This window comes from Populus nigra, chromosome 9 (genome assembly GCF_951802175.1).
Source record: "Populus nigra chromosome 9, ddPopNigr1.1, whole genome shotgun sequence".
Lineage (NCBI taxonomy): Eukaryota > Viridiplantae > Streptophyta > Magnoliopsida > Malpighiales > Salicaceae > Populus > Populus nigra.
The window spans coordinates 15,491,527-15,508,177 of NC_084860.1; the positions used below are offsets into that span (position 1 = coordinate 15,491,527).

At 35.0% G+C, this 16,651-nt stretch overlaps 3 protein-coding genes across 3 annotated transcripts; 2 read left to right on the forward strand and 1 right to left on the reverse strand.

Annotated features, from left to right (window-relative positions):
* The first annotated feature begins 826 nt into the window (after nucleotides 1-826).
* LOC133703080 (putative F-box/LRR-repeat protein At1g56400) lies at nucleotides 827-3,471 on the forward strand. Its single transcript, XM_062127492.1, has 3 exons — nucleotides 827-1,744; nucleotides 2,881-3,054; nucleotides 3,172-3,471. Exons 1-3 carry the CDS (start codon nucleotides 827-829, stop codon nucleotides 3,469-3,471), a joined length of 1,392 nt encoding a protein of 463 aa, XP_061983476.1.
* Nucleotides 3,472-4,809: 1,338 nt separating this feature from the next.
* Nucleotides 4,810-7,856, reverse strand: LOC133703087 (septum-promoting GTP-binding protein 1-like). Its single transcript, XM_062127504.1, has 6 exons — nucleotides 7,182-7,856; nucleotides 6,925-7,045; nucleotides 6,712-6,808; nucleotides 6,568-6,607; nucleotides 5,944-6,027; nucleotides 4,810-5,354 (listed from the first exon to the last, which is right to left on the reverse strand). The coding sequence occupies exons 1-6, from the start codon at nucleotides 7,509-7,511 to the stop codon at nucleotides 5,190-5,192; spliced, it is 837 nt and encodes a 278-aa protein (XP_061983488.1). The 5' UTR covers nucleotides 7,512-7,856; the 3' UTR covers nucleotides 4,810-5,189.
* A 3,969-nt stretch (nucleotides 7,857-11,825) lies between these two features.
* LOC133703002 (uncharacterized) lies at nucleotides 11,826-16,178 on the forward strand. Its single transcript, XM_062127381.1, has 8 exons — nucleotides 11,826-12,113; nucleotides 12,580-12,692; nucleotides 13,318-13,396; nucleotides 13,673-13,701; nucleotides 14,381-14,474; nucleotides 14,830-14,919; nucleotides 15,020-15,206; nucleotides 15,576-16,178. The coding sequence occupies exons 1-8, from the start codon at nucleotides 11,970-11,972 to the stop codon at nucleotides 16,022-16,024; spliced, it is 1,185 nt and encodes a 394-aa protein (XP_061983365.1). The 5' UTR covers nucleotides 11,826-11,969; the 3' UTR covers nucleotides 16,025-16,178.
* The last annotated feature ends 473 nt before the right edge of the window (nucleotides 16,179-16,651 follow it).

The following is a 16,651-nucleotide window of genomic DNA, read 5'->3' on the forward strand; positions in this document are numbered from 1 at the left end:
CTCTGTGTTTTGGTATAGAATTTGATGCACAACTAAATAAATTTATATCAACTGAAATAATGCTCTCTAATTCTACTCAATCAAGAATTCCAAAACTTGGAATGCAGCCAGCATTAGCCATTACAATGCAGCCAGCATTAGCCATTACAACACTGATGTTGGTGTAACACGGAGCAATTACTATGCCAATGAGGCTACCATTAGTTTCTTGTCTTCAATTTCTTGCAGTCATTACAAAAGATTACAGCAAGGTGATGAGAATTGTGGTGTATAACCAAGTGTAACTCTTAAATTCTCCTACGGAGGTTTTCTACACCTATTTCTTACTTTCTTTACTAGTCCTTACCATCCAACTCAGCATACAAGAGGTGCCGATGAGGTGCCGAGAAATGCCGATGAGGCGCCGATGATAGCCTTCTTTTTTTTTCTTTTTTTATTTGGTAATATATTGAATTTTTTTAGTAATTTTTGAAAGTTACCATTTATGAGAGATTGAATCACTAGAAAATGTAGGTACAATAGTATTTTGTTTTTTGAGAACTGGGTCCATAGAAGTTATTAGATCTTTTCCTTTTCTTCTTGATTCAACACAATACTTAGTTCTTGGTTGTATGTTCTCCCATTTCGCCAATCCTTTTCTTTAATCTCAGTATCCCTGCTTAATTTTCCAGTTAAAGAGTGCTTTCCCCTGTCTGTTTTTGTTTTCTGAACAGACAGACACAACCTTTCTCAGGAATCCAACAGCCTGCAAAATAGCTGCATTTCTTCACTATAAAAAACCACTGCAGCTGCCTCTTGAAATTCACAGACAACACCCTTCATGACCATGGACAGAAACATAGACATGATCTCAAACCTGCCAAGCTCTCTACTCATAATCATTGCAGGTTTTCTGTCATTCAAAGAGGCTGCTAGGACATCTGTTTTGTCTAAACAATGGCTTAACATCTGGCGTGATGCGATGCATATACAGTTTAACGAGAACTTCTTTGTTAAATCTGACGAGCCTGAAGGGAATCAAAAAGTTCAGAGAGAAGTTTTCATCAACTTTGCAAGGCAGTTTATTGCAAACTATCCAAAACAGGATATTAAAACACTTGGACTCACATGTTCAAAGCCCGGGGATTTTCTTGCTGATATGCAAAATATTGTCATGTTCGCGTCGTCACGTAACGTGAGAGAATTAGGACTAGATTTCTCTGACCCGACATGGAGAGAACATGCACTTGAGAATCATCAAGCAGCATTTGAATTGCCTTTGCTTGTTTATGAACATGGCCAGGCTCTCAAGTCCTTGGAGTTGTTTTCGTGCAGTTTTGATGTATCCAACTTCTCTAATTTCTGTGCGCTAAAGACTCTTTCTCTAGGGTGGATTAAAATAAACATGGGATCTATTTTGGCTATATTGGAGAGTTGTCCATTGTTAGAGAGTTTGAGTCTAAAGAAGTGTTGGGACATAGTGAGCTTTGAGATATCTAAGCCAGGTTTGAGGCTAAAAAGCTTGGTCATTGAGGAGTGTGATATTGCCGATGATTTCGTATTAATAGAGGGACCAAAACTTCAATTCTTTAAGTTCTCAGGAAACGTGGGTGAATTTCTTTTGGACGATCAAAGCGATTTGGTAAAGGCTGAGCTTGATTTTGAGACGGAGACTGTATTTGATGAAATTGGTTTATTCCTTTGTGATCTCTTAGAAGATCTTTTTGCTGCTCAAGTTTTGACAGTTTGCAGCGTCTTCTTACAGGTACAGAACCTTGTTTGATTTCCTTTGCTTTTATGTTGCCTCATGCTGAGACAGATTTTGTCAGTTTCATATATTCTTAGTCTATAAATTGATTTACCCCATGTCTTAATGAACTTGTAGATCTGATATAACCTCCTGCCATATGTTAAGCTGCTTCATTTACATGTTGTGACGAAATTCTTAATTTAGGGATGCACACTGCCGTATCCAATTCCGGGCATCGTCGCGATATGTCACCTGATGCTGCCAATCCTGGGTTTTAGATATTTATAGGCAACGTACATTGTCGCCAAAAGCTGCTGGTGGCAATTTGTTTTCACTCCATAACTCAGTTTCTTGTAGTTTTCAAAGGCAACCATTCCACTTATCAGAAATCGCCATATGTTTATTTTCTCACACGTTCTTACAATTTTTCTGATTTAATCTTAGGGAATCCTTGGTTTTAGCCCCTAACATTTTACTCCATCATCAATTAAGTTCCAAACCTTTTGATTTTATCAAATTTTCTTCAAACGTAATTGACATAAGATAATGTGATTCCTCCATCCATTTGTTGTTAATGATAGTAAAAAGACTGTCAAAATCAGCACTTTCTTGTTAAGTACTTCAATCAAAGACATTAAATTAAACCCTAATTTTCCATAAAAGAAAATTTTTGCCGATAAATTTCGACCTGCTTCACCAACTTATATAGAAGGAGAAGTGGAGGAAATTTAATATGATTTTGTGCTAAAATTGTCCTTTAGATTAGATTAAAGCATATTCTCACACATTTTTATTCATGCTGCCACTAAATCTTAACTTCAGTGAATGACAATGAAGTTGCCAAAAACTACTGCAAATTGTCACCTAATATTTTTATTAGGTGACCCCTTTTGTCGCCAAATCCTGAGTTGTACAGATCCAAAGGGAACATATATTGTTGCCAAAAGTTTTTGGTCACTATGTGTCTCACCCTTCGAGTCAATTCACCATGGCCATGTGTCTCACCCTTCAAGTCAATTCACCATGGCCTCTCGAATTACAGTAAATAATATAGCATTTTAATTGGCTTCTAGGCCTCTTTAACATCTGGTGTCGAGTGTATGAAATCTGGGATTAACGTCGTTTTATTTTATGTTGATGGTCACTTACAGATTGTTCCCAGTGGAAACGAACCATTGGGTTTGCAAGCTCCAATTGATGTCCGCTATCTGATCCTCAAAACAGCACTGCACATTAATGAATTTTGTGGTATCAGGTTCATGCTAAGGAGCTGTCCTCATCTAGAGATTCTTACCATAGACATTGGTCCTGCAAATATTTTCCCTGTAAGTGCTATTGCATAAATCTGGTTAAAATCTCTCTGCTGCGCAATAATGTTTTCCCAAGTAGCTTGAACTCCAACCATTAGCGTTTTGTCCGAACTATATTTCTCTTTGTTTCAGGAATACAGAGCTCCCTATCCATTTAACCCTCAAGAATTTTGGTCTGAGGACTTGCTAGTGGAAGAGTGTGTCACTACTACTCTTAAGGCGGTGAACGTGAAGGGATTTAAAGGCACGATGAATGAACTACATGTGCTGAAATACTTGCTCCTCTTCGGCCATGCAATGGAGGAACTCACTCTTCATGTCTCCAATGAAGCTGGCAGTAATGGTGAAACTAGGGAGTTCTATATGGAAAGAGCACTGCAAGTTTTGGAATTCAACAAGGCATCGAGGAATTTAAGTATAGCAGTCTTATAAACCAGTCTTTCCAACATTATTGCATTTTGGAAACTACATGGAAATAAATTAGCAACTTTGTGATGATTCCCTGAACCTCGTTCTGAAGATGAAGGGACCTTGCATTTTCATCTATACTTTTCATGGAATATTGCTTTTTATTGAACAACTATGTGTTGATGGTTTGGTGAGTACTTTTTAGTGATGGTTTATTTGCATTTGACAGATTCTTTAAATTACTCAGAGAAGGTTTTTTAATATGAATTATTTGTTTGCATAGAAAATTTGCTCTGAAAACTTAGAATATATAGCCTCAAGAGTCTAAGTAGGACTTCAGACATTACACTGTGGAAATATTATGGCCTTGTTTCTGTTAACAAATGGAAGGCTCTGTTGACCTTGTTAGGAGGAGGCTAAGGCTTTCATCCTAGTGATGGAGGTCTTATTCAATTGTCATGGTGAAATTTCTATTGTTTACTTGATGTGTAAGAATATGAATATGGGCTTCAAAATGCTCTTGATAAATTATGATTCACCCAAACTGATCCCGAGGGGGAGAGAACATGTAGAGTTATTTGGCAGGGAAATGCAAACATTAGTTTGAAATAGAGAAGAAAGAAAATATTATCTTTGTATTTGTAGTTTTTTCTTCTTTTGCTTGAAGAAACTCATTACTGCCATCCTTTAGGGCCATCAGTATTTGTTAGACATTGAGGTTCAATTACCTTTCAAGTCAGTTTATTGAAAGGAAAAGAGAAAGAATGTTAAGAAAACTGAGCTTGCTGGTAGCTTGATAGACTCTAGATTGCAGAGAACTCTGTCCTCAGATGATGGTTGGTTCTGATCTTGGTATAATGTTATCATCGTGTGAGTTTCTGTCTTGAATTTGTGCATATTGTATGCAAGAATTGAGAAAACATTTTTCTGTGCATCAATATGGTCCTTACCTCACTGCTTTAGCAAATGGCAGACAGAATATTGCAACGATTTACTTGCAGAAAGCATGTTGCTATTGTCAAATCAGTGAATGGTTTTTTAGTAGTCCAGTGATGACTAAGGTTCGTTCACACTTCATCTCACCCTCATTACCATGAACAGAAATCTAGTAAGATAATAGTTGGTTCCAGAAAGCATGAATTTCTTGGAGGCCATAGGCTAGGTATGGGGGAGGGCTGACAGTGAATGGTGTTTTGAAGCAGAATTGGAATAAATGTTCAAAAATTGTAAAATGACAAGAAGCAGGATGGCAGGTTTCTTGAAGATACCAACTTGAATTGTATTAATTTAAGCAGCATTGATTCCTTCTCTAACCTGAAGGAAGAACATATGAGGAAAAAACATCATTTTGACTATGGGACAGAGAAGAAGATATTTCACCTCTTTTAAATCTTTTGCATCAAGAAAACCCACTGCTATTGCCCCTCTACTCTAAGGGCTGTTTTTCTACGTGGCCAACCGCGTTTCAAACTGCAGTTGACCGCTCAAAAAGCATCATATACATCGGTTAAAACGTGGTTGGCCACGCAGACAAAAACACACTTACCATGCACTTGGTAACATCTGCGATCTCCAATCCAGTGTGAAGTTAGGAAAAAAAGAAAGAAAGAAAGAACAAGGAGAACCATACAATAAAAAGAAGTCTCTAGAATCAATCAGCTGGGCTTGAATTATTATATCTTGTTTCAGTCTTTTTCCCTCTTTCGGCTATGTACACGAGGATCAGTGCCGAAGGGACACGTTTAGAAGTCAATAATGGGTTCTCCAATTGTCAAGTTTCTCTCTACAGTCCATGGCAAGTTAAGGAGTTTAGCCATGATAAATTTGAAGATCTTGTTCACATTTATGTTATGTTTAGCACTTGAAAAGAAAAGGGTTGCCTTCATTGCCTTTGCATATGCCCTTGCCTGTAGTTCAGCACACACTGTGTTAAATTTGACAAGCGTAATGCAGATATAAATACTCTTTAAACAAAGTTCTTTCCAATCTTAATTAAAATTCAATTTCAATGAAATATGTGGCCCCTTGTGCTTATTTTTCAACACGGAAAGACAAGGAAATGTCAATTCCTCCAGAATTTCTTCTTTTTTTTCCCAGAATTTGACAAACTAGGACTCAAGTGTCTTTTTAGTCATCCCCACATCATCATTCCTCGAATTCACAATCTCATCAATGGGATGTCACATTCATGAAAATTATGTCCTAAATCATGAGGGAAGAACTGAAAATGCATGAACAAGCTTATGCTGCAGAAATGATACATGAATTTTACAGTTTTTGGTAGCACTACTAGTCCATTTAGTACTCCTACTTCTTGGAGTAGCACATTTATCATAAAATAACCTTCAAGCTTCAAAAGTAAAAGAATTACTCCCAGAATTTGATTTAGATGGTGCACGGAAGCATGAAAAATGCCAAAATTTTCTGGTGTGATCCACATGAGCTTCATTAATTTGAACAGATCAATCAAATAGTTTAAGATTACAAGTTAATTACCTGAGTCACTATTGTCCACTGCAAATTCGGTGGAAGTTGGACAAAATCATCAAATTTGGTCCCTATTAGTATAGGAATTGCTGTCTGCAAACAGAAAACACAAAAAGAAGCTTTGAGATATAAGACCATGCACATTAAAACAGTTTGGTCTATTATTAAATCTAGGGCTCCACTCTTTATTAAGAAAAAGTGTCAAACTGTGTGATTCAGCGATGCAGACCCCATTAAATCAAACCAATAAAGCAAACACGATGTTATGAAGTTCATGTACAATGAAACCATCATTAATCTTGGGGCTCCACTCTTTAATCGGTTTTGGTAAAATCATACACTGTTACAGATCATTCTTTGAACTAACTGCAGCTTTATGGTTCAGGAATTCAATTGACATCAACGATCCTTTTCCGGGCTAATCACAAACTGAATTAACATTAGTATATGAGAAGATTAACTGATTAAGATTAATTAAGGTCACAATACAGTTGCTGAACTTAATCCTCTAAATTTCAATTATCGTTTATAATGAGGCACTTAATGACGACTATCATTTCAAAAAGATTAATAAAATCAATTGCTAGTAAAGAAAGGAGATAATTGCTGGAAGAGGAACTGTTCAATTGGTACCTGATTCCATTTTCTTGCCTGACTATACCATTCAAGCACACTGCAAATTAAGCCATGACAAATTAATTAATTATATGCTTAACAAAGTCTGACAATGCCTAATTTTTATTTTTTCGCATTAAAGGAAAGGGACATGTTCCTAACCTGTTAAGAGTACAGCGACTGGTAAGATCAAACATGAACAATATTGCCACTGCATCTTTGCATGCAATTGGAACATGATCAATTGACCTGCTATCACCTACATACAAGAAACAAAGAAATAAAAAATAAATAAATAAACTAATTAACAAAAACCCTTTTCTTAGGCCTAATTAAAATCACCTTAAAAAAATTGTTTAAATGATTATAAAATACCTGCTACATCCCATATACTAAATGAAATCCTTGCTCCTTGAACAAATAAGGTTTTGTCCATCAAATTCAATCCTGTCATCCCCAAGCATTTCTTCTCCTGCTCATCTCCCACATACTTGATCTTCATATTCAAAAAACAAAATGAATAAAAGAAGAAGAAAGAAATAATCAACACAAAAGCATTACTAGTCAAGCTAAATAGCTATCCATGACTCAAAAAGGAAAAGGAAGGAAAAGAAAAGGTCACATAAGCTTACCATAAAGCTTGTTTTACCAATTTGGCAATCACCCAACAAACTAATCTTCAAACGGACTAAATCCGAATCCGCGTTGAACCCACTACAACTTGCAGCCTCTAACGACTCCACACCGGCTTCCATGGCCTCCGGTGGTGGAGAATACGGCCGGCGAGCTAACCTCCGGTACCTCACAGGCTTGCCTATAGAGCAAGCAAGAATCCTGCCCCAAATGAATTGAAAAAACTGCTTAAACACTGTTACTCGTTCAAGAATGTTCCACTTGATATTTTTTACATGAACAACCTCTCGACAAAGCTGTGTCATCTTTTCATGAACGACCTCGGCCATAAAAATGGAACTTCGCTTCAGGCTTTTTCATGGTACTTGTTGATGTTAATGTTGTATGGCATGTCTTTTTCTTTTTAACTAACCAAAGCCGAAGAAGGCGTCTTTGTAGCATGGGAGAGACAGTTGACCGGTATTTTGTGGAGGCCAAAACAGTCCAAAATGCCGGCCTCTTGGGTTTTACGTGGTGGGAAGGGGGGGCTGTGAGCATCAGGGTCAATACCGCTGTCTTTGGTTCGGGGGCAAGAAGGGCGTTTTGGTCATTTAGGGAAAAGGGTATTTTGGGTAACTTCGGGAATATGGGTGGAGGGATAAAATAAAGTTTGGAGGCATATAAAACTTTTGTCAGTATGGACAGAGCACAGGCACCTTCTGGTGCATAAGAAATATAGATTCAAGGATGCGATGCTTCTAAGTTATTATAATTTAGGAGGTGTCATGGCGTATAATGCTGATACAGTTAGGAATGGTGTGAGCCAATTTTTGGGGAACTTCCAAGTTCAAAAAAAATAATACGTTGCCCTGTGATCGGTGGATCTAGATCATGGGGCTTTAAGCCCTTCGGAATAGAGCAAAAGCTGCTTCTACCATCAAATACTTTATAAAGGGGTTCATTTCTTTAGAGTAAAGTATTTCGCATGAAAATATTTTCTATAGAATATTTTTTTATATTTGTTTCCTGTAAAATATTTTATAAATAATAATTTATTTATAATATCATCTAATTATATCAATCATCACCGCCACAACTATCTCCTTCACTATCATACACATGTTACTACTCTCTTTCTCTGTTTCTTTAGCCACCATCATCTCATCATCACCATAATTATCATGATATCACGATTATCTCTTTTTATATTATTGTTATTTTACCATCATTATAATTATCTAACTATAACCTTTTCTTTCACCGTTACTACAATCATATCTTTTAGCGTCATCATTATCTTATTATCATAATAATCATCTTATTATTATCATTTTTATTGTTATTAGTATTTTACATTAAAAATATTCTTCCCGCATAAAATATTTTACACGGACCCTAGAGAGGTTGGTGGTAGTGGCCGTCAATGGCCGAACCTTCATCTTAACCAACCTCATACAATAAAGTTCCCCTATGGTTTTTACACCGAGGCTTGCAGCTCAGTGGCCTTGGCCGGCTTTGCCCTGCCTATGTGTCCTGGGTTCGAGTCCTCGCGTGTACGTCTGTCACCCCCGCGGTGCCTTGCTTGCTCACTGGGCTTGCAGGATGTTCAGTGGGTCGTGGAGAATAGTCGTGGTGCGCACAAGCTGGCCTGGACACCCCACGCTAATCAAAAAAAAAAAAAAAAAAGTTCCCCTATGGTTTGATTTGATGTGTGTACTCTACGCACCACCACAGCTTCGGCAATGGTCAAGAAAATCCGAGTGCTTATAGTTTTGATTGATTTCCAAAGACACCCCCACAGTGAATATAAAATCCACCTTTCTCATCCTTCTTGATAAGAACAACAAAACGGCAACCCCCACAAAAAAAGTTATCCGTCTCTCTTACGCCTTCGACAATTTCAATGGAGTCTCATTTCGATTTCGATACCACAACCTTCAGCACACAAATCAACGGTATTCTTATTAAAAGGATATTTTGGAATCTGGTGAAGGTGTTTTTTATACTTAAACATATTAAAATAATATATTTTTTATTTTTTAAAAATTATTTTTGACATCAATATATAAAAAAATCTGAAAATACTAAAAACATATTGGTTTAAAATAAAAATAATAAATATTTTTTTTCAAAAACACTTTCTAACTATATTGCCGAGCATTGCCTAGTCTCATTCTGCAATAATCTTCATGTTTATATTAATTGTTGTATTTGCATGATATATTATTGTTATTGGTATATGATTAGTGGGTTCGGACAAAGGTTATTGTCTCAAAATAGAGTGCTAGGAAATACATTTATAAAAATTCATTTTAAAATTGTAATAAAAATATCTTTTTTGTATTTGTTCTCTTTTTATTCCGAAACACTAACAAAATACAACCTTAAAAATCGTTTTTTCATTCAGAATTACGAACGATAAAACTATTTATTGCACGCTTAACAATATTTATGGTAAATTAATAGATTAGCATATCTTGATAACATGGATCTCGCAATTCAAATATTATATTGTTTTTGCATGGACGGTGAGAGAGATATATAAAACTCTAAAATATCTTTAATTTAATTATGAGCATAATATTACATTAATGATTAAATATCTTGGTACGTACAATATACACATTGTGTTGATAATTAATTAATAAAACTGTGTGCGTTGTAGCCCATGAATAAAAATATTGTGATCTTGGTGGTTGAGTATACCTCCTAGCTAGCTAGAGGTCCACCTCCTTGACTAAAACCACCTAACTACTTATGATCATATACTATTTATTGTGTTAATTAGCTACAAATATATATATATATATATAGGCCATTGGTGGTGTTGGTTAGGATATGAAAACGCAACACCAAACTTCAATTATTAAAGAATGTATTGTGTTCTTATCAAGCTATACGTACCATGTGTGTAGCAGTGTCAAGGCTCTCGTGCATGGATGGTTAATTAGGTGTTTTCTTCAACAAATTTATGAATCACATCAAACCAAGTATATATGATTGGTGTATGGTTTCTTGATTCCCTGTTGATCGAATGCGTTTTTGGGTTTTTTCTGCCAAACTTTCCTGTGATGAACCCTCGTTTTTGGGTTTTTGTTGCCAAACTTTCATGGGAATTAGGGTTAGTAGGAAAAGAGCATGCTACATCTCAAAATCAACCTTGCTTTTGGCTTTTCTCGAGAGCAAGTTAGCTATTGCCAAGTGGGAGCCAAGTTTATGTAATTTGTGAACAAAATTCTACATGTAGTGTTAGATTCTCATCATTTCTTCCAAACTCAAGTCAAATACAATGAATTTCGGTGGTAGCTAGAGGAGGATAGAAAAGTTAATGCTAGCTGCAATGTCATTTCCTCAACACTCGTGGATCATACCCTATATAAGATCGTGTTGAAGAAGAAAAAATCCTTAGGTTGAGAGGCCGGTGGTAAGTCAAGAAGAGAAAGCAAAGCTTTCTCCATAGCTTTCAAGGTCTGTTAGAGCTTGACAATGACCTAATTACCAATATTCATGTCGAGAAGAAAAGGAAAGAAAGAACAATTAGTATATATTATCCAAAATATCTCTTAGTTTAGTCATAAACCTAATTACCAATCATGATGATTAAGAGGATATATATATAACACTACCCAACAAGCATATATATATATATATATATATATATATATATATATATATATATATATATGTTAACTTGGATTTTGTTTTCAGTATTAAAAGAGGATAATTATCTTCTATCACGACTTGAGAGGGCATTGATATTTGAAAACTAATAGTCAAGGTCCATAGGCTAGGATAATATATAGAATGTTTCCGTGTACATCATGGTGAAGGAGATATTTTAATTGACAATGTATATATGGATTAATTAAATGCTTCATATTAGTTCGTGTTTAATATTGTGATTTGCATGTATTTTTTTAAAAAAGTATTTTTTACTTAAATATATTTATATTTTACTTAAAAATATATTTATTTTTAATACCAGCATCTTAATACTAGGGAAATTAATTGCTTTCTTACATCAATTTATTATAGGTTAATTTGAGAAACCAATTTTAAAATTAGTTTGTTACATCATTTTTAATTGCATTAATTTATGACATTATAATATAAAATTAAAGTTTTAAGCTGAATTAAAAAAATATCAATGCAGTAAAATTTGGTTTGGTTGATTTGACTAAGTTGATTCATAATCTAATTAATTTAGCTAGATAAACTTAAATATTTTAAAAATATATATTATTTTAATTAAAAAAATAATTAATTTTATAAGCATGAATTGACTTGACAACCTAAGGCATTTTTCTCTACGTAGGTTAGATCAGTTAAGACAGCTATGCTCAAAATGTTCAAATTTTATGATGCAAAATTGCAAATTACAAAGCGGATGTTAAATGGGCTCTGGGCTGGGTCATGAATCAGCTAATTAAGAGCCCAATTAAGCTTTCCCAAGATTATTTTACCACGTGTCCAATCCATATTACCAAACTGAACTAAACTGAACTAAGGCACGGTATGTGTGACATTTGTTTTTAAAATATTTTTTTATTTAAAAATATATTAAAATAATATTTTTTATTTTTTTAATATTAACCGATCAAAATAATAAATAAATATATATATTTATAAAAAAACACGGTTCGACCACGAGACAAACCGTCTCTTAGCAGTCCTAAAATAAGTAAATAACTGCACCTCATATTTGCCCACCTTGTAAAACCCTGGAACCCTAAAACCCACGTAATTAACAGAAACTCTGAAATAACAATTTATGGATAAATTTATGACGAAATAGAAAAATCTAAAATATGGGATCTGAAATTGAAACCCTGGAGGAGAGATTGAACTCGTTTCTGGTGCAGCTTCAAGCAGAATGTAGGGTTTTTGAGAGAATGGTGTACAAAAATAAGAACCAGCATAGAAGATGCTCTTATTTTCAGTATCTACTAAAGGTAAATAATTGCTAGACTTGTTGAGGTTTGAGTGTTCTTTTGTTGATCAGGTTTCTGGGTTTTGTTTGGTTTATGAGAAAACTGAGAAAGAAAGGAGAAAGCTCTGTACTTTTTTGTTCTGTATTGCTTTTACTCGGAAAGAAACAAGCTTGTTTCGGTTGAGCTTATTGGGGGGGCTTTGAGTTTTCAGTCTCTATTTGAATTTTCTTACATTTATGAGGCTAGCGATGGATAGAAGAATAAGAAAATTTTGGGTTTTTTGCCTCTTTTTGGACGTCAAATTTGAAGAGAAGTGGAGCTCCTTTGGGGTCTAGTAGCTATCACTGTCAAGTTTTGTGGTGTTTCATTTGCATCTTTATATTTATAATCTGTAGTATACTGTATTTTTCTGGCAATTTTCAGTTTTTTTAAAAAAAATTATGAGCTCACATTGTTTATATGTCTATTTATTTGCTTGAGATACTAGGTGAGGAGGGATTTGAGACTTTTGCAATCTAGCAAGTTGGAGGAGATAGTGGGTTCTTGCTTCCATGTTATTACAGGAAGGAAACCTAGACAAAAGGTTCATCTGTTAGAAAGGTACATTGTTTTACTTTTTCAAATATTCAGTTGTTCTTTATGGATTCAATTGTGCAAGCTTACACTTTGTCAAGATGTGAATCACACGATACACAAAGAGGAAAATTATCTCAAAGCACTACAGAAAGAGGATGGAGATTTATGTTATGCTTTTCTTTATTGTAGGTAGTGTTTTGTTCAGGAAAGCAAAATCTTGATGATTAAGTTTGTTATGCTCTTCTGGATACAATTTGTATATGACATCGAGACATGTCTCATTCTGGCAACCTTTGAAATAATAATTGTTCTTTAATTCATGAATGTTATGATATTGTTAATATTAACTAGGAGAGTAGCAAGTGTTGTATTAGCTGCTATCTTTACCCATTCACAAGGAACAATGAGCATCCTTACGCCTCTGTGAAATTATGTTGAATATAAAACTAGTAGCAAGGACAGTAGCTCCCTCACGTTCAATCTAAGGGAGGTTAGTATTGTAACACAAATATATCTATCATTTGCCGAACCTGGACATTGCATTGGTGGTTGAATTGGATTAGAGTTATTTGTTATACAACATGAATATCTTTAGGTTTTTCCTTGTGGGTAATATTTTTAGGATTTGTTGTTATTTCATTTGTTACAGTTTGAAGTGGAGAAAATGTGACTCTGGAACACCCAATTTTATGGAGCGACTTCTAGGAGCTGCACGCTTACTGTCACAGGTACAGAACTATGGTTTTTGTTTTGTTTTGTTCTGATCTCACTTACTTTCTTCCAGATATCCTGCAGTTAATTTCTTTTCATCTCTCTATAAGAGCAAGGACATTTTGATCTATCTCCAACACATCTCTTTTGCATCTTGGGTATTACTTTTAATCATGACCATTTGGAGACGACAAAAATCTGCCTAATAGATTAGAAAGTATTATTGAGGCTTTTCACAATTACACGTGGATACAGTGCAGAGCTAAAACGTATATTCTCAATGTTTGTTGCAGATAGTGGAGCCAATGCTGAAAGCAGCTACGTATCCTTTTTGTCCTGTTGGTTAATGTATAGCTAATTTTATTGTCCTAATCAGTGGTTTTTTTTTATCTCTGCTTTATCTCCTTGGTCTGATTAATTTGGTATTTCAAGCATGCGGTAATTAGAATAATTACTCTGCCGTCCTCTATGTGTTCCTGATTCAAGTAATGGCAATGACTATCTTTGCATATTTGCAAAAGTTTTTTCCACATCATGCTGAATGATATGTGGTTGTTTACACACATACTCTCATGCACTCTCTGGTGCACTTGCAATGAACAAACATGAACACGTGCAAACATATAATTCATAGTGGCATATCCATAGGTGTTTTTTGTCATATTCGTTGAAATAGTTTCATTTGCAATCCTATGAGCTTCATAATCTGTTTGCATTCTTGTAAATAGGAATCTTCTTTGAAGCTTGCACTCTACCTTGCCTGCTCATCACCACTCTTTTACTTGTTCTCCTGCTTTTTGTCTGTAATTTCAAGTTTTAACGTATGTTTTTCTATTTCTAGATTTCTAAGAAACCACGAGTTTCCCTTTCTAGTTTTACTACCTTTAATGTATCTCTATTATTTGGGTCTTTGATTTTCTTGAGACTACTATGTAAAAGGCAGGCTGCCTGGTTTGTTCTTTTTTTTTTTTGGTTGGATCATTCCCTTGACTATGGTGCAGTGATATATCTACACTACTGGCACGCTCTTTTTTTATGGGATTTTCTCTGACAATTTTGGCTTTGCTTGCACGTCTTCGAGTTTTGGTTCAGCAAGTAAGTTGCCTATCTGTTTCCAGAAACTGCTTGAAGCTCAAAATATTGTAGTGCGAGCCAAGTGTGTTAGTTTACAGCATAAAAAAACTATGATTTCCACATATATGGATATTCTTGAAAATTCCGATGAATATGCATAGTTTGCCGTTCTGATATTTGGAAACTGATACCCAGTAGAAAATGGACTGGCTTTCATTAGAAACAGAAGCGCATTACAAATGAGTTTTGTTAGGATTGTTATTGTGAAAGTAATGATTAGATAACCTAAAGCACAAAGAAAGCATCTCTATGTGTTTAACAGGAGCATGAAGTTTATGCCGCTGCTTATGAAAATCTTTGTGGTTTGCTTCAACAGATATTGCTTGATGTTGTTTCAGTATTCAACATGGTCTCCTCTCTATCCCAAGAGAAGCAATCTGTAAAAATAACACAGGAAGGACTTGAGGTTGGTCAAATTCTTATTTTCTCTGCATGTTCTTTGGGAAAAAAACATTTTCCTTGGTGTACCTTTTCTTATATTTTAGTTTCTTCACAAATTGATGCAGGTGTTCAGGGAGTACTATCCAACAAATAAGGAGTTTGTCACTCTGGAGTGTGTGTGGGAGACAGATAAGTTTGTTTTGGTTGAGAAAACACACAAAATAGATGTAAAAGGTCAAGATGGAGGTCTTGGAGATGGTTCTATTGAAAAGTCAGTTCCACGTTATTGGACTATCGAGTCTTTTCTAGGAGGTAACGATATTCAGGGCAAGATCTTGTTTTGGTTTCTTTCCGTTTCTGTTGCCCTACACTTTCCAACATATTCCCATCCCCCTCCCCAATGGCCACCCTGTGGTCAATTTTCTTTATGTATCTTTTCGGCCACAGATTCCGCACAATTTAATAACATCCCTGTTTGTGAATGATGGATTTATAATTATGCTCCTGCACATAGGAGCATCAATCAATCTTCATATAACCGAATCTAAGAACTGGAAGTCCATATAAGATAATATAAGTCTCAGGATTCGTTACCGTCCTGGCCAATTTTAACTCTGATAAATAGTTGTTTGGGTATGTTGGGCCATGTTGACTCACTAATGTCAAAACGGTCTGTTGCAGACAGTGATTCTGATTTCGAGAAGGCTGATGGTGACCACACCGCCAAAGAAGATTCCTATGAAGATAAGCAGCACTTGTTTCCAGGCCCTTCTGTTGAGAGTAGTGAGCATGGGAATCAAGTTGGAGGTGATGTTGAATTGGGAGACAATCCAATCATTTCAGAATCTCCTGGCAAGCAACTCCCTCCAGAAGATAGCCTTGCTGCAAAATCAAGCTCCCCTCCAAGCTCAAAAGTTTTGACACCACAATATGGAGCAAGGCAAGTGGCTTTTGTCTCAGTAAAAAGACCTGCACCCTCAACAACAGCCTTCATCTCTGTCAAAAAACCTACAACTCCAACTTCACATATAGAAGATCCTCATTTCAAGGAAATTGAAGACGCTAGTATCAAGGATGACTCTATTTCTAATTTGCTCGCTGGTGGTAATCCCAAACAGATTCTATTTTGATGTTAAAAACAAATCAAATAGATAATTGTCAGATTGCAAGATGTCTTTTACACTGTCTTACTTGGTGTTAAGATTCTGTTGGAAAATATTTTTTACACTATTTCCATGGAATATAACTAAAAAAAGAATAAATAAGATGAGCTAAATTCTGTCATGGATTCCACGAGAAATATTTTTTTTATGGAAATTAGATCACCAACGCAAGATGTAAATTTTTGTCGATAATTTTGTTGGTGATCTCATTTGCAATAATATTCAATTTTGTGATGGAATAATAAAACAACTTATAATTTAACCATTTTCTTTAAATCATTAATTGAAAGTCATTAAAATTCCTTAAATAATATTCAAATCAATTAAAATAGTTCGCTAGAATATTTGTGGTTGATGAAAAACACATAGCTCCTCCAAAATTGTTGGATCAAATAATCATTCATATGCTAATTGAAAAAATATATGAGACAATGACACCTTTGAAATCTAAGAATTAACTGGATTCTTGGTCTATGTTATCCTGTAGTTTAAATTATTTTTTTAACCTTAAAAAAAGTTGTGAAAACATTACAAATTAAAAAAATTCAATGCATGCTAGATGAAATATTTTTAATATGTTAAGATGGTTATATA